The sequence below is a fragment of the Vanellus vanellus genome (assembly GCF_965231255.1).
Source record: "Vanellus vanellus genome assembly, chromosome: 2".
In the NCBI taxonomy this organism is placed as follows: Eukaryota; Metazoa; Chordata; class Aves; order Charadriiformes; family Charadriidae; genus Vanellus; species Vanellus vanellus.
Window position 1 is genome coordinate 72534691 of NC_138906.1, and position 25193 is coordinate 72559883.

The 25193-nt window shown below is 41.5% G+C and overlaps 3 protein-coding genes and 1 long non-coding RNA gene across 4 annotated transcripts in view; 2 read left to right on the top strand and 2 right to left on the bottom strand.

The window, feature by feature from the left end:
* Window positions 1–3479, top strand: part of CAP2 (cyclase associated actin cytoskeleton regulatory protein 2) — a 70228-nt gene extending 66749 nt beyond the window's left edge. Inside the window, exons 12-13 of the mRNA XM_082499530.1 lie at window positions 220–360; window positions 1912–3479. Coding sequence (XP_082355656.1) covers window positions 220–360; window positions 1912–1995 — 225 coding nt within the window. The 3' untranslated portion in view covers window positions 1996–3479. The remainder of the gene's footprint in view (window positions 1–219; window positions 361–1911) is intronic.
* LOC309686772 overlaps window positions 1–5695 on the bottom strand; it is a 78852-nt gene extending 73157 nt beyond the window's left edge. Inside the window, exon 1 of the long non-coding RNA XR_014270582.1 lies at window positions 5627–5695. This is a non-coding gene — a long non-coding RNA (uncharacterized lncRNA). The remainder of the gene's footprint in view (window positions 1–5626) is intronic.
* A 5569-nt stretch (window positions 5696–11264) lies between these two features.
* On the top strand, window positions 11265–21318 carry FAM8A1 (family with sequence similarity 8 member A1). The gene is made up of 5 exons (XM_082499456.1): window positions 11265–11835; window positions 15473–15593; window positions 19337–19460; window positions 19684–19823; window positions 20151–21318. The coding sequence occupies exons 1-5, from the start codon at window positions 11268–11270 to the stop codon at window positions 20293–20295; spliced, it is 1098 nt and encodes a 365-aa protein (XP_082355582.1). The 5' UTR covers window positions 11265–11267; the 3' UTR covers window positions 20296–21318.
* Window positions 21319–23092: 1774 nt separating this feature from the next.
* Window positions 23093–25193, bottom strand: part of NUP153 (nucleoporin 153) — a gene marked incomplete at its 5' end in the record, with an annotated part of 48138 nt that continues 46037 nt past the window's right edge. The window contains 2 exons of the mRNA XM_082499192.1: window positions 23093–24196; window positions 24664–24823. Of these exons, the coding sequence (XP_082355318.1) occupies window positions 24112–24196; window positions 24664–24823 (245 nt within the window). The 3' untranslated portion in view covers window positions 23093–24111. The remainder of the gene's footprint in view (window positions 24197–24663; window positions 24824–25193) is intronic.

A 25193-nucleotide genomic window follows, 5' to 3' on the forward strand; every position in this document is an offset into this window, starting at 1 on the left:
TATAAGGTTGCTATTGTGTATATATATGGTGGGATCTTTGTTCCCACCACCAGGAATTTTCACAGTGTCTCACAAATTAAATATAAGCATCATGCAGGCAGCTGACACACAGATCAGATGCTGGTGGCCAAAATTAGACCTGGCAGGCAATGAGGACTTTATTAACAGTATCTTTGTGTACATTTTAAGATTTGATATTAAGCAGATTTTATTTTGCAGGTGATGGGGAAAGTGCCAACCATATCTATTAACAAAACAGAAGGCTGCCACATCTACCTCAGTGAGGAATCATTAGATTGTGAGATTGTGAGTGCCAAGTCATCCGAGATGAACATCCTCATCCCCCAAGATGGTGATTATGTGAGTGAGATATTTTTAAAGCTTTCCTCCTGCTTCCCCACTAGTCATGTTAGCTAATAGCATGTAAACTGCTAGGAAAGATACTAACATACCACATATATTACATCACCAAAAAAAAATCCAAAACAATTGAATTTCTATGTAGTGATATCTCAGCTATCAGTGCACGAAGAAATCCTTATTTTCTGGGGCACAGAGTTATTTCAAAGACCAGACATGACATTATTTCTTTCCTTGTTGATAGATAATGGCTTAATCTCCTGTCCATATAATTTTCTTTTTGATATCTTAACATAATCTCCCAAAGAAACTCACTACACACAAGAGCACTCAAGCCTGAAGATGATGTTGCTAAAACTAAGATAAATATAATACTACTACAGATGAAATACTACAGTATAATATACTTGTTTTTTCTAAAGATGTTGATACATAGGTAGATCTGTAGTACTTTCTAGTATTTTCAGCATCGGTCCTTAAAAGCCACTTGTGCATTTTCCTGGCTCCTTTTCTGTTGTGTAAGATTTCCATACTGAGCCCACCGGCATTTCTAGTGAAGTCATGCTCTGTCACTTCACACACTAGCTAAGGGATCATGCAGGCAAAGTATACTTATAATGGTTTCCTAGTTTCCTCAACAGAGCAGTGTTGAAATTGCACTGAATGGCCATAAACAGAACTTAAATTTCTGGCTAATCTTGTGGGCTGGAATTTTGTATGGTAAAGGAGTTCAGGCTTTATAAAAGAAAACATGTAACGAGAATTTTCATGTTCCACATTTCCAAATGTGACTGCTGGATGTCCAGCTTCAGATAACTAAAAAGGGAAGGATTTTCAGTGGGTGCATATTCACCTATTTCTTAAAAAAAAAAAAAAAGGTCCTTTTGATCAGTCAAATCACCATATCATCTGAAATTATTGGCTATCAAAACACCATGTTGAGGTCTGAATGAAAAAACCCTTCTCTTCACATCTTTTTTTTTTTTACTGGGAACAGAGAAAGACCCAACATCTCCCATCCTTTCACCAAATACACAGAATTGAAGGAGACTTTATTTGATGTTCTGCTTCGTTTTGTGTACCCCACAAGGGATGCCGAGTCTTTTGAAGTGTATCACACTTAAAATGATAGGGTGGGTTTTTTTTTTATTCTTCCATATTATAATATTGCTTTCATCCTTAAAATTAGTCTCCTCGCTCAGTCTCCACATCTAAATCCTTTCTACTGTCTTCTGACCCAGACACTGATCGAATCTAAAGTCATTTCTGACATGAGGCTTATTTACTTAGTTGTTCCAAATAATGGTGTGAGAGGGATTATTGCAAAGTAGTACCATACCAAGGCTATTTGAAACTGGGTAGCAATAAGGCTTTTTCCTGTGTGGCATTGTAAAATAGCTTCCTAGGGTAATGAAGAAGGCTTCTCTCTAATCCTGGCATGTCTGAGCTATCAATGCTTTCTCAGTCATGCAGCACTAATAGAATTCCACCAGTTTTCACAAGGTATCCACAGTTTATTTAACCATCATTGTTGCTTTTGTTTCTTGCCAGAAAGAATTTCCGGTTCCTGAACAGTTCAAGACAGCATGGGATGGATCTAAGTTGGTCACTGAACCTGCAGAGATTGTGGGTTAACCTCCTAATGCCATATAGCACTTGCTGACCGTGACCAGACCACAGCCAGCATAAAAAAAAGCAGTAATGTAAAGAACTAGAAGTAGCAGTACTTCATACTGCTGTGATAGGCCTTCAAGCATTAGCTCTGCATGCTCAAAACAGTAACACATCTGGCACGCTTTTGTTAGGCATTTTTCACGTTTCCACATAGTTTGCCTTCATATACAATTTTAATTCTAAATGATGTCATGTGAATGTAATGGATTAAAAACCCCACCCTCCAGTCACATCGTTGGTTTGAAATACTCTATACATTAAGCCAAAATACTGCATGAAACACTTTGTTATCATCTTGCTTCAGTGCATTCCTTTTTCTGTTTCTGCTAATCAAAAACAGCATTAAGACTTTTAAAATGTTCATTTTTACCTATTAAGCAATTCCTGTATGATGCAGTAAAAATGTACCCCTAGAAAGTATGCAGTTCCTTGTAGTTCTGTGGCAATCATAACGGGTTTTGTTTTAAACAAGCAAAAAAGGACAACTTTCAGCAATACATTTTGCTAACAGAAGATTAAAAAAAATGTGGTATTTTAATCAAACACTTTTCTAATATATATACGTAGAAGATCCCTATGTTTCCTGTGAGGTAAGATTTTATTATGGTCCACAGACTTGCTGTTGCCCTCTCATTTCTTGAAAATTAGTGATTCTTTCTAAGCTAAAGCCTCATCTAAGCGAAAACCTTGCAGCAAATCACTTGAAGCATTTTTGCTCCTTGGATTTCTTTTTTCTTTTTTTTTTTGTGAGACAATCTCTCATTCTTTAAAATTTCACATTGTATCTTGCATCCTATTCAGAAAATTGAGGGAGGCATATATGTCAGATACCAGCTAGTTTCCTTACTAATAATGTTCCTTTAAAATGTTACTATTGTAGCTCATATTCAATAAAAATATCTTCCTGTTTCTTCCTCACATTTGTAGGACTTACTCCATTTCAAATACGTCCACAAAGCAAAGCCATAGATTTACGTCATACTAATTCTGAGCCCTAATAAAGGGGTAATTTCCTGTTTAGCCCTTTGATTCTACTTTGTAGTCCCTATTGTACATGCTTTTTTAACAAAGTTGGAGTGTTGTATACATTTGTACTATTTCAGCATATAGTACGAATAAAATTTTAAAAATTTAAAAAGTTAGCTTATGTTTTTGATCACTTGTAATACTTTGTAACAGTGAAATCACAGTGAGATGCTTGCAGAGCTAGTTACAAGCTAAATTTTGTGCCTAATTTACCTTGAAAGTACATTAATTCTTGAGGGGTTTTAAGTATATCTTTGATTGTAAACCCTATATAATACAACCAGTAGTGCTCATTCCGTAAGGTTTTGCTATCTGATGTTTAATCTATATGTATAATGTGTTTGCTTTAATACATACCATTTTTTCAACAGTAAACTTCTTATGAAATAAAAAGGAAAATGTACTTGTTTAAATACAAAGTTGTTCAGAGCTTGCTCGATTGCAGTGTTTGTCCTGTATGTTTTCTCCTTCTTAAATGCTATTTCAAAAGCTTGACTGAGAAAAAGTAGCTCCTTCTTCCATTTAATTAAATATTACCACTTTTGCTGCCATAATCCACCTGACAGTGAAGAATACCACCCATTCTGCATGCTAGCAGATAAACCTGAAGTTTCTTGCATACAACTTTGTTGACAGCCAAAGAATTGAGCTTTTCATAATTCTCGCTTCTAGGTACACCTGTATCTTCCAGAGATTATGTCTAGGGAGATGATCATGACCTGGTGCAAGTTTATAAGTTTTCCCTTCTATTTTTAGCCTTTCCGATTGTTTCCTTATATGGCTTTGGATGTGTCCCTCCTGTGTTAACAAACCATAAGCAGTCCACTCCATATTTCACTTGGATATGCTTCGTGTCAGAAAAATGGGCATCGCATACTTGTTGTGATAAAAGGATTGTTGAAGGACTGTTTAATCCTTAAATCATAATCATAATTTTTCCATAAAATAATCTAATTCTGGAGCATTCTGACCTGAAATACTCATTCTGATTTTCATCCAGCATCAAATAGGGACCAAGTCATTATGCAGCAACAGGAAGCCACTTTATCCTTTGGAGGTATGACACAAAACAAGTATCAAATGCTTGATGATAAACAGAACGCAGAGAGACAGCTCTGAGTCGCTATACAGGCAAGTTCTTTTAGTTCCTCCTAGGGATTTAATTTCCCCCTCAAAAACAAACTGCGTGAAGGCTGGTCTGATTCTTCTTTTAAACATTTGAAAGAAAACTCCCTTGTGGCTAGACCTTCTCCCTAACGCTCATGTTCCTGCAACATGCAAGACCCACATTTTTTTGACTGGTTTCTTAACAGGAAGAAGTCTTATGCAGTAACAGTGCGTGCCTGACAGTCTGAACACACCTGAAAACTTTGTCAGAGGGCAAAGGTTTAAAAGATAAGGAAGAAGGTCTTGCATGGACAGACCCAAGCTAATTGCTTCGACTGGAGAAAAGACTAACAAGTCCATGCATTACTGGACACCGGAAAAATAGGAGAGAGACTTTTAAAATATGCAAATAGCTTTTATCCAGTACTCTTAAGTCAGCTCCATGACAAAAAAATCTATAACCAGCTTTCATGAGTTCTGGTCCTCATAAAAAATACTTGTCGTACATTTCCAGTAGGTTGGACTGTTTTTCCCTGCAACCTGCCTTTAATTTCAAAAAATATAAAGGAGTCCTAAATAAACACAATAAAACCAAAATAAATCCAAGGTTCTGATTCTACCCTACATGAATTTGTGTACAATTAAAGGTTAAAACTCATTTTCTGGAAAATTAAGTATATCTTGAGATAGAAATTGTCAACAAGCCGCAGAATGATGATTTGATGAATCATCCCAACCATGAGCAGTTGTGTCCACCAAGTCTTCAGCAGCAAGATTAATCTGCGTTTAATGGTTGACTCCAGCAAGGAATGCTAAACAGCTAAAGGCTGAGCATCCCTAAGGTCCTATTGATCATTTATTTTTACTGCATGCTATCACACAAGATATGCCCCTTGATTTCAGCTCTACACTGCACTAAAATTGTGGTTATTCTCTAAATCCATGCAATTGTTGAAACAGCAAACAGTGCATTTGGTGCATATATTGATGTGGAACAAATGTATGGTGTAATTAGCCAGGTCATCTTTATAAACCTGCACGGGTCAAATATTCACCAGTATAGATGCTGTCAACCAGCTAGTAAAATACATACAAAAGAGAAGGAGATTTTTTAATAAGTATCCAAAAGTAAAAAGCTTTTTCCTATGAAAAGCTTCAACAGATCGCATACTTTCTTAAATGGAACCTCTGTAAAAATACTCATGAAGTGTTCCGTACAAGTACCTCATGAAGTTCAACAAGGGGAACTGCAAAGTCCTGCACCTGGGGTACAACCACCCCATGCACCAGGATACGCTGGGGGCTGCCCAACTGGAGAGCAGCTTGGCAGGAAAGGACCTGGGGGTCCTGGTGGACACCAAGTTGAACATGAGACAGTGATGGCGGCAAAGAAAGCTGATGGTATCCTGGGCTGCATAATGAGGAGCACTGCCAGCAGGTCGAGGGAGGTGATCCTTACCCTCTACTCGGCAGTAGTGAGGCCACATCTGGAGTGCTGTGTCCAATCCTGGACTCCTCAGTATAAGAGAGACACAGACATACTGAAGAGAGACCAGCAAAGGGCCACGAAGATGATGGACTGGAGCAACTCTTCCAGAAGGAAAAGCTGAGAGAGCTGGAGCTGTTCAGCCTAGAGAAAAGAAGGCTCGTTTGTTAATGTCTATAAGTATCTGAAGGGGGAGTGCAAAGAGGATGGAGCCAGGCTCTCCTTAGTATTGCCCAGTGACAGGACCAGAAGCAACAGGCACAAACTGAAACACAGGAGGCTCCCTCTGAACACCAGGAAACACTTTTTCACTATGAGGGTGACCGAGCACTGGCAGAGGTTGCCCAGAGAGATGGTGGAGTCTCCCTCCTTGGAGACATTCAAAAACCAGGACGCGGTCCTGGGCAAGCAGCTCCAGGCAGCCCTGCTTGAGCAGGGGGTTCTACCAGGTGACCTCCTGAGGTCCCTGCCAACCTCAACCCTTCTGTGATTCTGTGATACATGCTTAGTTATTTAGAATATTGGTTACTAAGAATTCGTGGAAATTAGAAGTATTGAGGTAGTGACTCCATGTATCCACCAGATGGCAGAAACCGGCTGAGGCCCAGGCCCTCGCAAGCTCTTACTGTTAATGAAAAAATACTGGACTACAGTATTTACAAAGGACGTGTATACTGTTTGTCAAAGAACTGGGAATGTCTACTCTCTAAAAGTCACTGTAAAAACATTTAAAGATTAGTTTGATTTTGAAATTATCATCTCAGTAAAAGGAGAAGGTTTGATTGGGATGAACAAGGAAGAAGAAAAACCAACTATTTGTTATCAATGATTAATTTGATCTTTTGGTTTTTTTGAACACTGCTAAGCATATCTCCATTAAAAGCACATTAAAAAAAAATAACTGATTGAACTTAAAAGTAATATTTAACAAAGCTATTGAAGATAAAGGAATAAGTAATTTTAAGTCTGTGTTTGAAACACAGGAATTTTTTCAATGTCCTAGGGAATTAGGCACTTACTAAGGCTTCCCAGTACCATACTTATTATCCAGACAAGCAATTCTTGTTCTTACTCTTTTCTGGATTCTCAGTATATCTGGGTCGGCATGAGTTCCTTCAATGTTACTGTGCTATATGCATGTTCATAAACTTCTGCATCACATTTCTTTCCCAGAGATCAAGCATTTGTCCATTTGAAATTCTTTAGGGGCTCAGTATGCACCCTTAGCACACTCTCCTGATGTGCTGTTCAGCTGGGCTCCTTCTAAAAATGTTGAAGCTGCTGCCTCCAGACAATGGAGGTAATGTTCACTTCATTGCACAATATGCTAGCAAGCACAGCAGTTACCAAGAACATGCAAGACAGATTCAGTTCTCCTGTTGGATGTGATCTTGGCGCACTGCTGTGAAATTATTGCCCAGAAGTAGCTACTGCCCCCAGAAGGTGCCTATAAACAGGCCCCTAACATATGAAGTAGTCATTAGATAAAACTCATAAATAATATTATCCAAGGAACATTCTGACTACCAGGAAACAAGAACCTGCTTCCTCTCTATGGTTGAAATAATCCTGAAAAATCTTTTGGGTGGCAAATTTTTGTAGAAGAACAGAGAACACTCTACTCCACCACCCAAACCTCAGTGGTGATCTTCTAGGCTTAACCCTGCTTCCCTAAGTCCCGCTGCATGCCAAGGACTCTACCTGATCACCACTGACCACCAAAGACTCTTCTCCAAATCCCTAGTTCCAGTGCTGCTTCAACAGAGGCACACTCATATTTCCCTCTCCGTGAACACTAAAGAATGTGATAGGGAATTAGGTAACTCGTAAGGCTTCTGAGTGCCACACTGTTGAGTAAAGTTGTTTTCTGGTTACTCTTCATTCAATCCAGGTCAAGGTGAAAGGCAAATAAAGTTATTTACACACAACTCCCAAAAGAGACAGTACTGGTAAACAGACAACCACGCAAAAAATCTGTGTACCCTAAGATACAAGTGGAAAAGTTCATTTTTCTCCAGCTGATTTGCTATGGCCTTTTTATCAACTGTGACCACTAGGACTCTGTTTTCTGCCTGTATTACACCTGAAGTTGCATCTATGAGAAAGAAAATGCTTCTCAGTGGACCACGATAGCTCTTAGAGTCAATCTCTCCTTCAAAATCCTCAGCTGGATGAATCAGGTTAGTTTCAGAGTGAAAGGCTCGATTGATTTAATTTGGGAGAGAGTTGTGCCATTTTTCTACACCAAAATATATAGTGTTTCACTTTATACTTATGTAAATGCAGACATTTGGTTTTGGGCTCAAGTTTCATGTTCCGTACCTGGCTGCTTGCCCCAACAAGGGGTAAAGTTCTCACTCTTTGGTGACTCTGTCTGTATGTTTCAGTAGCGAAGAGTCATGCTAACCAACATTTGCATTTAATTTCACGCTGTACATGAATATACATACTTGATAGAAATATCTAAATAGCATGAATATATGTAGGCTGCTGGGCACAATAATAATTAACCACTTTCAGATGACAAGAGGTTGCTGTTGATTAATGTCCAACAACTCTCATCCAAGGACTCTTTTAAAAGAGATCTTACGATTCGAACACTTCAGCATGATGCACGAGATGTGATCTGCATCCCCCAAGCAAAGGAAGGAATTGAATTTCGGTTTCAAATATCCACATGAATGCTTCACCAATTCCTTGGTTTTAAAAATTGTTTAAAACCCTGCCTTGAAAACAAGATGCTAGAATGCGTAACAAAAAGGAGCAAAGATACATCTCCGTACCTCTGAACAGCTAGATTTACAGCAGCCCAATGCTCTACTACTTCCTACTGACTATAAAATTCCCTACTCAAGGGTGACAGATTGGGCTTTTCAGCATTACCTACACTTAAAGAGCATTTACTTTTTTTAAGGATTTTTTTTATTTTTATGGAATCCCATAAAGATGGGATTCCAGATTCCCCTTAAACCTTAACTATGGCAATATCAGCTTTTAGGTGCTTACCTACCTCTTTTGATCTAAATCAAACCATTTCTTCTTGCCTAAATCTCATTTCTAGAGAAGAGGATATTTAACTGCCAAAGCATTCAACCTCTTATTTTCATTAACCGCTACAACGAACTACCCAAGATTATCTCCCTTTCTGACCCTGCTCACAAGACAAAGCAAAATAAAGTAGGGAGAAATTAGTACTGCAGAAGACTACAAATACTCCCACAACATGTGTGGCAATCTGGCAACAGCAATGAAACAAGACCCTTTGTCACCAAAAGCCTAAACTGCAAGTTCCCCACCACTGGCAAGCCCTGATGTTACAGCATCTCTTTATCGCATGCATCACAGAATAGAATAATCTGAATGTTTGCAGAATTCGTGGGTCTTTTGAGGATTATTTTTTAAGGCAGAATAAAAAACTAATGACTGAAAACTCTGGAAATGAAGAAATGTTACCCTGCCTACGTTACCTCTTACTCCTCTCTGCTATTAGTGACTCAGGTTCACCTTGAGTACCCAGCGTAATCGCATAGTGAGTTCTAACTGGTTATGCCCATGTAATGTTGCTGGTGACCCTAAAATTTACATGTCACTGGCAGCATTACATGAAATCTGTGAGATCTTGTAATTGTACCTTAAGATCTGATCTGGCTTGCAAAACCTGTGGCCACGCATACACACACACAAAACAGGCCTGACACCATTTGGTCCTGAAGGGTTTGTGGTAAAAATCCAATTTTAAAAAAATGAAATAGACTGTAGCTGATGAAGTGAAATATTGTAATAGAATAAACTCTGTTATGCTACTTTCACTGTCAGTTTTCCAAGCTAGTTTTTTCTATTAGGAGTCAGTAGCTGGTTTAAGACCATGTTTTCTTCTATGCAATTGTCTGTCTTCTTCCCTTTCTTTCTTTGATTCTTCATTGTCCTTCCAAATCATGCTAAAACATGCTATGTTTCCCAAATCATTTACCCATATTGATTTCACCCAGGTCTATGTTACAAAACACATGCCAGTGAAATTAGAACTCTATCTACATAATGAGTGCCAGCACCTAATTAACTGTATTTAATTAAGGTGGTGTGGGTTATTTGCTAAGCACTTTGTCAGTTCATCTCAGCTTGTCTATATGAGAGACTCACACCGCAGAAACTACTTCAGTTTTTAAATGAGTTTGGGTTACACGGGAAAGTAATGTATATGGCAGGAACTCGATGATCTTCAAGGTCCTTTCCAACCTAAATCATTCTATGATTCTATGATATGTTTTAGTCTAACAGAGAGGGAGAAACTTCCATTTTTTTCAGCTGGGCTATTCGCTGTGTTAAACACTCCATGTTAAGAGTATGTATTACTAGGTCATTCGGTAAGGAGTTACGTTAACATCTGTGTTGTACGGAAGTTGTGGTCTGGCTGGGATGCTTAATAGTACACAGGAACTTTAAATATTAAAAATTAATTTGGAGAACTGTGCTTAAACTTGCTGTAGGGCTCCTGGTTCTTTGTTCAGTGTTTTTGCACAGGAAGAACATGAATGCGACAGGGGGAAAGATGAAAACGGGGAGACGGAAAAGCCACCAACATTTAGACAAAATCAGATTGTGCAAGTATACAAAAGAGAAAGAGCAGTTTAACACCCTTTCTCTCTCCAGTTTCAACCCACTTCCCATTAGCAAAGAGAAAGCGCTCAGAAAGTTGCTAGAGGTCAGAAACAACAGCTGTCATCGCAGGTGGCAATAAGTCGAAGGACAAGATAACTCCGTCCGGCTGCAGCTGCTCAGAAGCACGGCAACGCCTTACTGCCCGCTCGGGCTTACGGCCTCATCCACCGCAGCCCGCGAAGAGCATTAAACCCGCGACCCGGCCAGCTGAAGGGACGGGAGAAGGCGAGAGAGGGGAGCTCTGGCTCCGGCCCCTCGGCGCGCCTTGCCGCGGGAGCCTTATGGCAAGGAGGAGACGGACAGACTCCCTTTCCACACTTCACCACAACGCGCTGGAGGGACTAACCCCACCGCCCGAGGCCTAGCTCTGGCAGCTGCGGCTCCGGCTGCGAAACCAGGGCCGGGGCTCCGCCTGAGGAGAAGGAGGCCGAACGCCCGCCGCGGGCCCCGACCTGGGCCGAGCCGCCGCTCCCACTGAGGGGATAGCAGCTCCCCGCTCTGCCTCTGAGCGGCTGAGGGAAGAACCAGGGGCGGGGGAGCCCCGCTGTTTTTTATGCTGAGTAAAAACTACGTGCCTTCCGTGCGTACGCTGCTGCCGGGAGACCTCTCGGGCCGCACCGCGCTCAGGCCCTTGGCTCTTCTCCACCCCTAAAGCGCTTGGAACCGCCCGGGGCAGACCGCGTCCCTGCCTCAGCGCTGGGCGATACCATCTCACGGGGGGGTGGGGGTGGGGAGGAGGTGTGGAGGGGAAGAGAGAGATAGAGGAAGCCTCGTTCTTTCCCGGCGCAACGGTAGAAAGGGGTTTACCGGAGAGTGGTACGCTCCCCGTCAGGCTGGGTGCCCGAAGGACTCCGCCCAGTGTTTGCCTACTTCCTCCCCCCGCCGCGGTAAGTGGAAGAGGCGAGGCGTCTCCCCGGCGCATGCGCGGTGTGCCAGGCCCGCAGCGTCAGAGGCGATGGAGGAGATGGCGGAGCCGGGTGGGGGTCGGACCGGCGCTGGGGCGGCAGCGATGGCGGAGGGCGGCAGCGAGAGGAACGACGGCGTCGCCGGAGGGGAGGCCGCCACCACCACCACCACGCCGTCGTCACTGCCGCGCTCCCCTCCGGCGGCCGTTGGGGGCGAGGGCGGCGGGGCGAAGCCGCTGAGCGCGGCGGAGTACGCGCGGCGAGTGCACCAGTGGCTGTGGGACTCGTACTGCGGGTACCTCAGCTGGCAGGGCTGCCTGCCCGCCCTCCTCGCCGCCTCCGCCGCCGCCTCCGCTGCCGGCACCCCTCGCGTCGCCGCCCCGCCGCCCACTCCCTCCCCGCCGCCGGGGGCCGCCGCCGCCTACTACAGCCCCTTCTACCTCTTCGCTCCGGCGCCAGCCCACACGGCCACCGCCGGGCCGGGGCCCCGCGCTGCAGCCGCCGCCGCTCCTCCTGCTTGGCCGGGAGCGGCGGGCAGGTTGGCTCCCCTGCCCAGGGCGGCCTCCAGCAGCGCCGCCGGCACCAGCGGCGCCCCCAGGGAGACGGGGCGTCCGGCAGGTGAGTTGAGGGGGTCGGCGGGCCGGTCTGAGTCGCTTGGCCTGGGGAGAAAGAGGGCGGTCGGTCGGCCTGTCCTTCGGCGCCCGCGGGGAGGCGGCTGGCAGCGCCCGAGGGCCGGCCTGATTAGTCGCCGCCATGCGGGGGGCGGTTGGGGGGGCCGGGAGCGGAGGGGCTGCCACCGCCGGCGCTGCTGGCTCGCTGACCGCAGCGCCTTCGGCCTCCGAGGGCCCCTCCGCCGCCGTTCTGGGAAGCGGTGTCTGGGGAAGGGAGCCCGGGGATGGGGGGTTGAGGGAGGGGGGGTTGCAACGCTGGGGGTCGCCGCCTTCCTGCGGGCTGCGGAGCCGAGCTGCGGAGCTGTGCCTTGCAAAAGGTGGCAGCCCCAATACCGACTTTGTAAAATCCAGGGCTTAATCCGTAAGCCGGTTTGAGAGGGTTAACTTGTGTGTACGGCTTATAAGCGGGGTGCTTGTAAGATGTTTCCATGTATATAAAGGAGTTTATTTTTTTCCAGTAAAATTTACTCTTGTGGTCACAGCCTTGTAATGCATCTAGCTTTATAAGTAGCCTGTTTGGATGATGAAATCTAAACTAACTTTGTCCGTTTTAGTGGGCTCTTGGTGCTCAAATAATATAATGTAATGAAATTGAAGCAGAGAAGTAAAAACATGCTTACGTTCAACAAGCTAACGGTAGGACTTGAGATAAACAAAAGTCTGTTATGGCTGTAAACTTTGAAGACCAGGCATAGCAGTGCTTCTGTTTATATTTGTTCGAGATTAAGACAAACTTGCTCTGATCACATGAGAGATAAAACCTCGAGCACACAAACATTTCTTAACAAGTCAAGGAGTGCCTAGGTGACATTTCCTCAATGCTTGGTAGTGCCTTGAGTAAAGGTAGAAAACTGTGGAGCAGAACGCTGCTAAAGGACTTTGGAGAAAAGCTAGACCTTTTTTTTTCTGCTTGGCAAAGTACAGCATTACAGGTCTGTAACATTATTTATAATAAGCTCAGTGGCTGGGTGTGAGGGGAGGGTGTTTTTAGTTGCCTTTTCTTTCTTTTGAAGGAAAGGGGATCTAGCTTCTGAACTTGCTTCTTTCTTATCGTTTTGAGCAGATGTTGTTTAAACAAGGTTGTAGCACAAAGTAGTGTTTTCTTTAATAGTGTCCTGATTCTGAGTTATAGGTTACTTATAAAGAGATATTGCCAGTCATTGAAAAAGAGGATATGGTCAAAGGCTAGACTGAAATGATTCTTGGGTTTTTACGTAGTTCTTCAGGAACTAAGTCCTGTATGTTAAAGGTATTTATGTCACAAATAGCGCTTAATATTGCTGAATGTGGTTATTCTGAATGCTAAATGCTGTTGCAACACACAGCCTTCTTAAGGGAACTCTATATGTGGCGTAGTGATACGATACAATGGTAAACAAAGACTGTTGTGCCAGTGCTTTGGCTCCAGATTGCAGGTGGATGTATCTGGAACAGCTGAAGCGATTATGGCTCCTTTGCTGCTGCAGATTATTGCCCACACGGAAGGCTTGGCAGGGCGGGTCACATATCCGTCCCTGCACCACTGCAGTTACAGCCCAGTGTGCTTACATAAACTGAAATAAGTGACAGCTTGTGTTGATGTTGTAGATTTTAAACTAGGATGTCAAAAAGTGGAATTGGTAACTGCCTTTTCCAGTTCAGTATGCCTACAGGTGTGTGTCAGAGCACCGATATTAACAGCACCCTGGGCAGCAGCAGGCTCTTCAGGGATGGTCATCGTGATTTAAGATGCTTCCTTCCCTCCCTGCCTTACTGCAGGAGGTTACTGCTCTTCTGCCGGCAACAGTAGAACAGAAAGTGTGCTCAAGCCTCAGCTGCTCTGCCTGGCTGGCTGATACAAACCCATCATTATTGCTAGTTTAAAGTAAGATCCTAGACTTTGAGCTGAAATAGATGCATGTTGCATTTGGCTGTCCCTGCCATACAAATAGTAGCCCCTGGCAAAATAGTGGAATTTTGATAGGAGGAACATCTCGAGTCACTGCAGTGGAAATCTGCCAGAGTGTGAGGGTTGCCAAGGTTTCCTAATATAATGGAGTTTAACATAAGTTGAATACTTGTTTTCTTAGCCCCATTTAGCTTCTTCCTTGTTCAGTCATTGAGTCTAGTACATTAAAATGAAACTGTGCCACTAAGTTCAGCAAATGTGTTCCTTTTAACAGAGCAAATGAACACTCTTATCTGGCGCTGTATGCTGAAGCGAGGATTGGGGAGGCTGGCTATGCTTCATTTTGCCTTACTTGAAGAATCTTTAATTAGAATTTAGTTGACAACTTTGGACATGCTTTGACAATAAGAATTGAATATGTTTTAGTATTATTTATGTAACAGTCATGCTACTTGATAGTATAGATGCAGAGTTATTAGTGAAACAAGTATGAAATAAACCAAGATTGTTAAATAAGAACTTGCTCTTACAAGCAAGTAAGAGCACTATAATCACTGCTTGATTATACTTTACCACATTTAAAAAGCACCCAAGTGCCGTGGGCTTTCAGCTTCGTTTGCACAGCTTGTGAGGCCAGGACTGGCATTATCAGTCTCGGCAGTTGAACTGTGGAGGCTTATTCTAAGTGAAACTTGATTATATTTTGTGAGATTGGAGAGAGGAATGATTTTCTTTCCCCTTTCCTTTTCTCCTTTCCCTGTGTGTTGGTATTCTCAGAAACAGTAATGAACGCAGTCACTATTTTCTGCCCGTTAGATCTAGTAGTACTTGGGTATTTCTAAGTAAAGTTTTGATGCAAGTCCTTGCTGGTTTCCTGTAAGTAGTCATGTTTGTTGTTTGGGAAATACAAAGGGGTAGATGGGTTCAGATGAAATTATTTTTCCAACACTATTCCTTGGAAACTTTCTAAAATACTTGTTAATATTTTCTTTGTTTAATCATCTGAGGTAGTGTTAGCAACAAAAGCTTGTAACTGTGACTACTTATTTTGCCCCCATTTGCGCTTGGTCAATTAAATAGGAGAAATGTTTTACATTTTCTGGCTTGTGGTAGGGTAATATGCTGCATTTTATTATGATAACGTGTGTATAAGAATGTTTATGCCAGGTATGACAGTATTTTCATCTGCTCCGTTTTCTGGGTCTGACTTGTGAAAAAATAGGCTGTGTTTTACTTTTAGAGAGCTGGTACCAGGTACATGTGGCCTTGCTGATGAGTGATAGAAAAGTTGTGGTAGATCTAAGATCTAATTTTCCTTTTATCTGAACTCTCAGATTTACTGAAATCTGTCTCTGAAGCTATTCTAAACGAAAGAACACAAAAATTGATACATCTTCAAAGTACGCCGGTTCTTTAGCGGGGTGGGATTTTGCCTGTAATCGTAATTATGAGGGGACTCGGAGTTCTGCAAGGGTTTGATTTAATTTAAGAAGGTTCTTATCACTCAATTTAAATAATTCAGATAAATTTTTTTTTTATTCGTACACTTTTGGAAGTTTTCTTGAAGGTGTGAGCTGAGATCAAGATCTTGATAATGTTCTTGCAGTGAGGTTAATATGAAGTGTTCTTTAGATGATACTGCTAACTTTGCGGTAGTGCAGTAAAATCTGGGTAATGTTAACTATTTCTGTTACAGGTCGGGAGTTCATTATCCCTTCGCTGGCACACAGGTTCATAGCAGAGATGGTGGACTTTTTTATTCTGTTCTTTATAAAGGCAACCATTGTTTTAAGTATTATGCACCTCAGTGGAATAAAGTAAGTTGAACAATTTAAAGCTTTATTACACACAGCTTTAAGCTCTTCATGCCCTTTGAGGTGTCATGATGTATATGTGGCATGCTTATGCATGTGATGGCACATAGTAACTCTCAAAAGTTGAGGAAGAAGCGCCACTAGGTTAACCTCCTTTTAAACACTTCCTTGTTTTGGATCAGCTGATGGAAACAAAGAATTTGTACAGGTGTCTCCGTAGGCTCACAAACTCCTCACTAAGGATAGATTAGACTTTCAGTCTTATTTTTGGGAGACAATAGCAAGATTTTTAAAAAGTCCTCTGAAAATTTCAAAGAAAAAACATTGACAAACTTGCTTCTTGAGCAGCCTTCAAAAAATGTGCTGGATCTGGCTGAGATGGAGTTAATTTTCTTCATAGCATCTCCTATGGTGCTGTGTTTCAGATTTGTGACCAAAACAATGCTAACCCACAACAATGTCAGATATGTATGTACCTTTAAATACAGCCTGACTGCTAGGAATGTTACCATGCTGCAGTCCTTATTGGACTTAAGTTGTGTTTCTTAAAAAGTATGATCGTGTTTATCAACTATACACTAGACTGAAAGATTCTTCGTTTCACATTTTATATTCAGATGTAATCATTTCCCTCAAAGACTGTTTCTTTTTTTATATGCTTCTTCAACCATACATATCTTATTCCGTAGTTCATTTAGTTCCTGTGCTTTTGGTTGGTGTAATCAAGTATTTCGGTCTGATTAGGAGATAAAAGCTTGGTACAGTCAGTAAATCCATTACTATACAAACACATTTCAGAATCCAAGTTTTCTGCTAAAGAACCTTGCTGACTGTAAACTGATACTATGCAGATAACATCTTTCAGACACCTTAAACTGCTGCTTGAAAGGGGTGTGGAAGAGGGTCAAATCCAAAACAATAAATATGTCAATGTAAATGATCAGTGGTTTTTGTTTGGGTAAGCATGTGATTAAAATGCCAAACACTCAGTTCTGTTTAGTTGCCAAAACCTCAAACTAACCTGACAGCTTGTATTTCCATCTTGTTTAAGTAGCCTGAGAATGATGCACGATTAAGTACTTGAAAGATGGGGAATGACAATATTACTTCTGTTACGTAGTGAAGGTAACGGAAAGAGAGGGAACATTTTTCAATTAATTTGCAGCATATTCAATATTACTACTTTTGCAAGAGCTAATAAGTTGCTTACAAGTAACTTCAGAGAAACATTTGCTAGTGAGATGTGGTGTGGTTGAGGTTAGGCTGAAGAGTTGTCATGAAAAAAATACATCCTCATGGGCTCAAGACAGAGACTTCAGGCCAAGGTTGTATTGAAGGGAAATGCAGGTTATGCCACACTGTTTTCTTAATTCTTTATCTTTTTTCAATCCTTAAGTCTGAATAAAAAGGAGGGCAAGTAGTACAAATATAGATGGACTATTTTGAAGTGGGACTGGACATTTCCATGTGAGTAGTAATTCTCACTGAGATGTGTGAGTGAAAAGTCAAATAATCATAGAATAGGTTGGGTTGGAAGGGACCTTTAAAGGTCATCCAGTCCAACCTCCTCTGCAATGAGCAGGGACATCTTCCACTAGATCAGGTTGCTCAGAGCCCTGTCCAAGCTGACCTTGAACGTTTCCAGGGATGAGGCATCTACCACCTCTCTGGGCAACCTTTTCCAGTGTTTCACCACCTTCATTGTAAAAAATGTCTTCCTTATATTTAGTCTGAATCTACCCTCTCTTACCTGTTACCACAGCAGGCCCAGCTAAAAAGTTTGTCCCCACCTTTCTTATAAGCCTCCTTTAAGTACCGAAAGGCTGCAATGAGGTCTCCCCGGAGCTTTCTCTTCTCCAGGCTGAATAACCCCAACTCTCTTAGCCTGTCCTCATAGGAGAGGTGCTCCAGCCCTCTGATCGTTTTGTGGTCCTTCTCTGGACCTGCTCTAACAAGTCCATGTCTTCCTGTGCTGAGGACTCCAGAGCTGGACTCAAGGTGGGGTCTCGCGAGAGCGGAGTAGAGGGGCAGAATCACCTTCCTCCACCTGCTGGTCACACTTCTTGTTACTCAGCCCAGGATGCAGTTGGCTTTCTGGGCTGTGAGTGCATGTTATGGGCTCATGTCCAGCTTTCATCCACCAGTACTTTCAAGTCCTTGGCAGGGCTGCTCTCAATCCCTTCATCCCTCAGCCTATATTGATACCAGGAGTTGCCCCAACCCAGGTGCAGGACCTTCCACTTGGCCTTGTTAAACCTCATGATGTTCACATGGGCCCACTTCTGAAGCTTGTCCAGGTCCCTCTGAATGGCATCCTGTCCCTCAGGTGTGTCAGCCACACCATTCAGCTTGGTGTCATCTGCAAACCTGCTGAGGGTGCAGTTGATCCCATCGTCCATGACGCTGATGAAGATATTAAACAGTACTGTTCCAGATATGGACTCCTGAGGGACACTACTCGTCACTGATCTCCATCTGGACATTGAGACATTGGCCACTACCCTTTGGATGTGACCATCCACCCAATTCCTCATCCACAAAACAGTCCACCTATCAAATCCCACTCTTTCCAATTTAGAGAGAAGGGTGTTGTGCGGGTCCATGTCAAAAGCCTTACAGAAGCTAGATAGATGACATCTGTAGCTCTTCCCTTGTGCACTGATGTAGTCACTCTGTCATAGAAGGCCACTAGGTTGGTCAGGCAGGACTTGCCCTTGGTGAAGCCATGCTGGCTGCTTCAAATCACATCCCTGTCCTCCATGTGCCTTAGCATAGCTTCTAGGAGGATCTGTTCCATGATCTTCCCAGGCACAGAGGTGAGGCTGACAGGTCAGTAGTTCCCAGGATCCTCCTTTATACCCTTTTTTAAAAATGAATGCAATGTTTCCCCTTTTCCAGTCACCAGGGGCTTCAACTGACTGCCATGACTTTTCAAATATGACAGAGAGTGGCTTGGCTACTACATCAGCCAATTCCTTCAGGACTCTGGGATGCATTTCGTTAGGTCCAATAGAGTTACGTATATTTGGGTTCCTCAAGTGGTCACGAACCTGATCTTCTCTTACAGTCCTTGCCTAAATATATATTGCAAATACGTCCATTCCAGGTATCAGATAAGAATGTTAAATTTGTAGAAGTTGTCTTGTGAAAATACGTAATTGACTCCAAATTGATGCTCTGCTGTCTTTGTTATGGTAAACAGCTGAAGATTTCAATTGCTTTAAGTTATAAACTTCTTGCATGCCAAGGTGCCTGCCTCTAGGGGAGTATGGTGAGCAGTAAAGACTACTGAGAAGGAGGAACCCTGATCACGCAAGGGAGGATAGGTGTCCCTTGCATTTTATAGAGCAGAGTGCTGCCTTTTCTTTTTCCTGAAGAGTTCCTGTAAGGAAGAGAATTGGATGGCTTCCATTTCTACAGAGTTAGATGATCACATGACGAATCTCTTGTTTATCTCCAAAGAAGTGTGAGAATTTTTAGAACAGTTTCACAGCTCACTACCCAGGGACGCCATTGTGCAAAAGTGGTAATAAAGAATGATCTTCTCTTAATGAAAAACACAAAACAAACTAGGCAGCAATGAAACCCAGTGTTCTGAATTTTAATGCCTTGTTTAGTGTCAGAGAAGCCAAGGAGCTTTTGTTCTTTTACTAATACCAGAACTGAAGGAATGATTTCTAGTATTAAAGCGGTAGCATTGGTATTGAGAGAAAGATGGTTTTAAAGTTTGCTCTTGTTTTGTACAGGGACATCTCTAAATTTGCCATGCATTACATAATAGAAGAAATAGATGAAGATACATCCATGGAAGATTTGCAGAAAATGATGATAGTCGCTCTCATCTACAGGTTATTAGTCTGCTTCTATGAGGTAAACTACTCATAAACATGAACTTCTGTAATTAATAGTTGTCAGTTGTTGAATAAATGTTGAAAAAAACCTGTCACTATTGCCCTGTAAAGTAAATTGTCTTTACAGTATTTTGGATTATGTTGAAGCTTATGACATTCACATAGCTTTGATGAAAACCAGGTTTGCTCAACCAGTCAACAACATGGTGTTGTGTGGAATTGAAATAACTTTTCTTTTACAGATAATCTGTATTTGGGGAGCAGGTGGAGCAACCCCAGGGAAATTCTTGCTTGGACTGAGAGTTGTGACGTGTGATACATCTGTCCTTATTGCACCCAGCCGTGTGTTAGTCATTCCATCTTCTAATGTCAGTATGACAACGTAAGTGCTCTTAGCTCAGGCACGTTGCTTTCAGGTTAATAGGGTGGAAAGCATGTGATTTGGAAGGAAATACACCATTTCTTTATTAGTGGCCTTTGCAGTAATTAGTTTGCAAGAGCTATTGTTAGATTCTGTGATCCGAGACTAAAATAGCAATTAATCAATCGTGAATATTTTTCAGGTTACCTGATAAAATAATCTCCTCTGAACTCTGGAGATTGATTTTTGTGCTGTGCAAAACCGTGGAACTAAACTTGAAAGTAAACTACCTACTAATACAAGCCGAAAAGTGAAAATAAGGCACTGAACGTTTCATTCTCATTTCAGGTCCACAATACGAGCTTTGATCAAGAATTTTTCTATTGCTTCATTTTTTCCTGCGTTTATTACACTGCTGTTTTTCCAGCATAACAGAACAGCCTATGATATTGTAGCAGGGACTATCGTGGTAAGAAGAAATGGAGTCAGATGATACCAAAAGATGAGATATCCAGACTGGTTTTGAACATCCCCTCCCACCCCCAGTGAACAAAGACCTACCCCAAAACTGAAATTGAGGTGTCTATCAGAATCTGTTGCTCAAATGAAAGGGGAACTGATTCAGAAGCTAAAGAAACTGTTTTACTCCGGTATGATGCCAGCAGCTACCTTCAAAGTATTGGAGTTTTCATAAATGCCAAAGAAGTTTGGGAGAAACAATACATACTAAATCTGGAAGTATTAACCTCCGATGGGCGAGAAAGAAAGTGGCTGTATTAACTGCAGAAAGGAGCTGTTCTGTTCATCAGTCTGTGGAAAGCAGATACCTAGAAATACTCCACCTTAAAAGAAATGTTGTTCCTACAGTTTTGGGTGTTGGCAGGTAACTAAAAAATCAATTTGTTTTCCAAGCAGTTGCCCAAGTCGTAGGATAAACTCAGAGGGGAAGAAAACTGCAGTATTAGACAGTAGGGCAAGTCACGTTACTTAAATTGCCATGTGAGTAGAAAGAGGTGAGCAGTGTTCATCATGTCCCGTATTATTGCTTCACAGATCATATTCCCTCACCTCTTCAAATATTTTATCAGAACATTGATGTGAAAAGTTTTTTGCATGACTGTCTTAAGCATTGTCACTTATTTCACATGTCAAAGCAAATAAAGAGGTGAAACAATAGCTGCTTTTTCTCTGGGAAGGGTATGTTACACTGCAGTGTTAGTGAATTGGCATGTGTAAATAATTTTGGAGCTGTGAACAGTACAGATCATGCTAATGAAAGGTAACTTTTTTGCTTCTTTTTGGAGTGAAAGCACTTGTCTGTTTCTTGCATATAATACCAAGCAAAATAACTGAATGTGTTTCAGGAGCATGCAGAAAACAGTAACTGAAATGTGTTATGGGTGTAAATCTACAGAAGTACAAATACTGGTTATTTTCACTTTATAATTCTGGCTAATTGTTTGTATATTCAGAATAACTTAAATACTGAATAAAGAAGCCTAATATTTTGCATGATTACATAGCTTTGATAATTTGTTTATTCCTGTGTTATTAGTATATTGGGAAAGGAATATAAGCAACAACGTTAAATGTTTTATTAAAATTTGAGTAAGACTTTGGAATTCTTCTAGAGCCCAGTTTTTGTGTGTTCTTCCCTTAGGCATAACTATGCCATTCTGTGGCTGAAGTTCTCACCCTACCTTCATGTTTTGGAGGTTGACAGTAGAAATGTTTGAGAGCTTGGTTATATCTCTCTTGTCTTCTGGTGCAGTAACTTAATCAGTAACGTGTTAATATTTTGCACTATTTTAGTTTGGTAAGTGGTGTTCTGTTTATTAACATAATGTTCTGTGTATGCATTCTCATCTTCATTTACAGTGAGTGTTTTGGGAGCTCTGAATAAAGCACTTCTGAGGTTGTTAGACCACTTGAAGATGTTTAGCTGAAACAGAACTTCAGAGATATCACTTAACTTTCAAAGAATTGCACTGTTGACTTAAGCATTGAAGTTAAGAGTTCAGGCACAGCAGTTGGCCTTACAGAAGCTAAAGCTGTCAGAACTAACTAAAATCCCTTTTAGGGTGAGTGTTGCCTATTTACAACTTCCATATGAATACCAAAAGAACTTTTGTTCTATTTACTGTAGCAGTGACATAGAAAGTAGGATTCAAGATGGGGGGAGGAAGGGAAGAGCAACACCACAGGCTAAAACTGTATTGCTACCAATTCAGGTATAAGCGAAAGCATCTCTTACTCTGTAGAAAAATACCACCCCTTCCTTCTATGACAGAGTAAAGAAAAAAAAATAAACACTAGTTTTTGGGTTGTCTCTTATGCAAGCTGCACTGAAGACATATTTTTTTCTTACGTGTAGGATGAGTACTTGGCAGGTGAGAGAGCTAAGGAAAAGAAGTGAACTTTGTGGCATTTTTCAGCTTCAGGCATCTGGACATACATAATTGCATATAATCCCTCCACAGCAACTGTCTGAATAGCAGCGTAAATGTGTGGTTTTAAAGTGTAGTTGCTAAATATTTTCTATTTATAGGAATAGTGATTGGAGGTCTATCCATGTAAGACTCCCACGAAAACAAAAGTTAGCCTTTGTCCTCCTGTCAAGCCTAGTTCATGATTAGAAAAGTATCTTATTTTGTAATACTGGCACCTGTAGCTGTACAAGGGCTGAGCAGCACTGGGGCGAAGGGCAGAAGTGCTGGCAAAAAACCCCTGAAGACATGTAGAGCTTCTGGAACTTATGCAGGTCCTTTCAGTTTTAGCTGTAGCAAGCGATCCGATCTCAACCATAAACTGAATGCTGTGGCTTAGTAGAAGTTCAGCTGTGGTTCCCAAACAAACAGAAGCATTTCCTCTCATTTTACTAGAACAATGTCTGTTCTCTAAGAAGCTCCTCTAACTGCTACAGAAGTGGAAAAAACCCAAATTACTCATTTACAATTGGGTGTACTTTTTCCTCTTCAGTTAGAATGGTGGTGAATGTTTCTAACGTTAACTTTTTTTTTTTTAATAGCTCTATAGAAATTAACTGCAACCATTGCAGCTAGACAGCTGCCATGCTGACTTATGTCTCTAAGCTTAAGTCTTACAGTAAAACTCTCCTGGCTAACAGGGAACCTCCAAGTAATTTAAGATCCTCTAAAATCAGCATTGGTGTCACTGTCAAAAAGCAGAGGTTGGAGAAAGCATGTGACATCACTCACGTTGAGTGCATCATCTTGTACCATTACAACTGCAGATACCTTCACGGAGAGTTAAAACTGCCAGACAATATTTCATAGTTTTTATTGATGGCATTTATCCCATGGTTTAACATGTTAATTATACTGTAATAAACATGGCTTTAATATTAAACTTTTCCTTATTATCCAAAGTCACCACAGTCCATTTCAGTAAATATAAAAATATATACTTAATACTTTGTACAATACTGGTTTTTGGTCCAAACAAAAATGGATCAGAAAAGCCAATAAACTTACTTTAAGAATTCCCAATTTTAAAGATTTTCTAAATGGATTTAGGCAACTTTGAATAATGGGATTTACATAAAATCTGAGACAATACTAAACAAAAATGGCTGTAACACACAAAATTAAAATTTCAATTTCACAGATTTGTTATGCCAAAAAAGTACAGAGAGAAACAAAATTGTATTTACACATGTTTCATAATAAAATAACAAAGGCGAGACAGGTGATAAAGGGCTGTAAGAATGAAAATATAGAAATAGCATATAATTATTAAATGAAGAACTACAGATCTAACAAGTCCTTAGCATGGATCATCCTTTAATCAGTCTTCCTCTATCAGAAAATTTTAGTGCACAATACACCCAAACTCACTCACTTCACACATACACCAGCACAAACTCAGCATAGAAATCATTCGTTATCAACATTCTCTACTCTATACAGCATCCCTCGCTGATATAATTACAATTTCGAGGCGTCAGTAAACGCAGATGAGCGCACATAGTGGTGCAGATGAAGAGGTATTGTACAAGCCATTCACTGTGCAGGCTCTACTCACGGCTATAGCCAGACCATGCCGAGTCAGTGAAAGAAGTAACTTGCTGGAGTCTAAAATAGTTTTGCTTGAGAACGGCCCTGTTGCCAACTCTATTCGTTACCGAAAAAAAATCTAACTGGGGAGAGGGAGGGGGAGGAAAGGGCAGCAGAGTTTTATATTCCTTTAGGCAGATCTGACTTCAGCTAACCCAGCATGAGGTACGATCCCAACAACTGAACAATGCAGGGTAGTAGCTGCTTCGGAAGTTGCTTTACCAATCGGGCGATTATTTTCTACGTCTAACTGCAGTCTTTATCTTCCGACCAGAAACTGAAGATCCAGAGGCAGAGAAAACATTTTTCCCATTAGTCCTATCAAAAGAAATCAGTAGTTCAGAGTTTAGGACAGTGTAGCTGAAAATTCAGTAGCAGCACCGAGTAGATATTCCAGAACAACTGTTTCATAGTCTTGTCTCACTAGTTATCGGCTGGCAACAAATGGCATGTGATGAACAGGAGGAAAAGAGTTCCAGAAACCAAAAGCAATTACATCGCTCTTATTCAGAAGGTAAGCAGCAGCATAATGGCTACATACAGACCTTACCTTTCAAGAACAAGACAATTTCACATGTGTTGATGTGTGTGATTTCTGACAACTAGGCTCCTTTAAAGATACCGCTGCTTACTTAGCCAGCCAGGCTAATGCAAGGCAGGATGCCCAATTTAGTTTCGAACTCCAAGGTTCATCTGAACACCTCACGATTTAACAGCAGTAGAGGCTGAACACTGTCCACTGATATTACCCACAGCTCAAGTGAAATTCTGATACGGTCTCTTACCCCACTGTAAATGCTGGAGGCTGGTTGAATGAAAATCCTGAAGAGCCAGAAGGCTGTGCCGGCGCTGCTGGTGCAGGAAGATTTGCACCAAAAGTAAATACTCCGGGGTTATTTGGAAAGTTGAAATTAGAAGTATTACTTCCGAACTGGAATACAGAACCTGGGAAGATGGGGTGGAAGCAGAAGGGAGTAAGTTGAAATTTGAGTTCATCCTTTCCAGCAAAATCCTTGTGTTCTTCCCACTGTCTTTAGTGAATTTTTTTACAGGTCGCTCAAGACAACAAAGTTGGGGGAGGGGGTTGCACTAGAAGTGCCAGATTACTACAGGAACAGCGCATAGAAGAATCCCTTCACTTCAACAGAGAATCATAAAGGGATTCTTAAAGTAACACTGCTGGCCCACTGATAATGAATTGTTTGCTAATTTCTGTACCACCATTAAGTTCATAACTGTGCATACTGAAGTTTAGTAATAAAGTCTTAAATTATAGTATTGAATCGTGTAGATTTATATTTAAGTAAACTTCCTT

Coding starts and splice junctions, on each gene's coding strand:
- FAM8A1 (XM_082499456.1), top strand. CDS start 11,268: ATGGAGGAGATGGCGGAGCCGGGTGGGGGTCGGACCGGCGCTGGGGCG. Junction 19,461..19,683: donor TATTAGTCTGCTTCTATGAG/GTAAACTACTCA, acceptor TTTCTTTTACAG/ATAATCTGTATTTGGGGAGC. Junction 19,824..20,150: donor TCTAATGTCAGTATGACAAC/GTAAGTGCTCTT, acceptor TTCTCATTTCAG/GTCCACAATACGAGCTTTGA.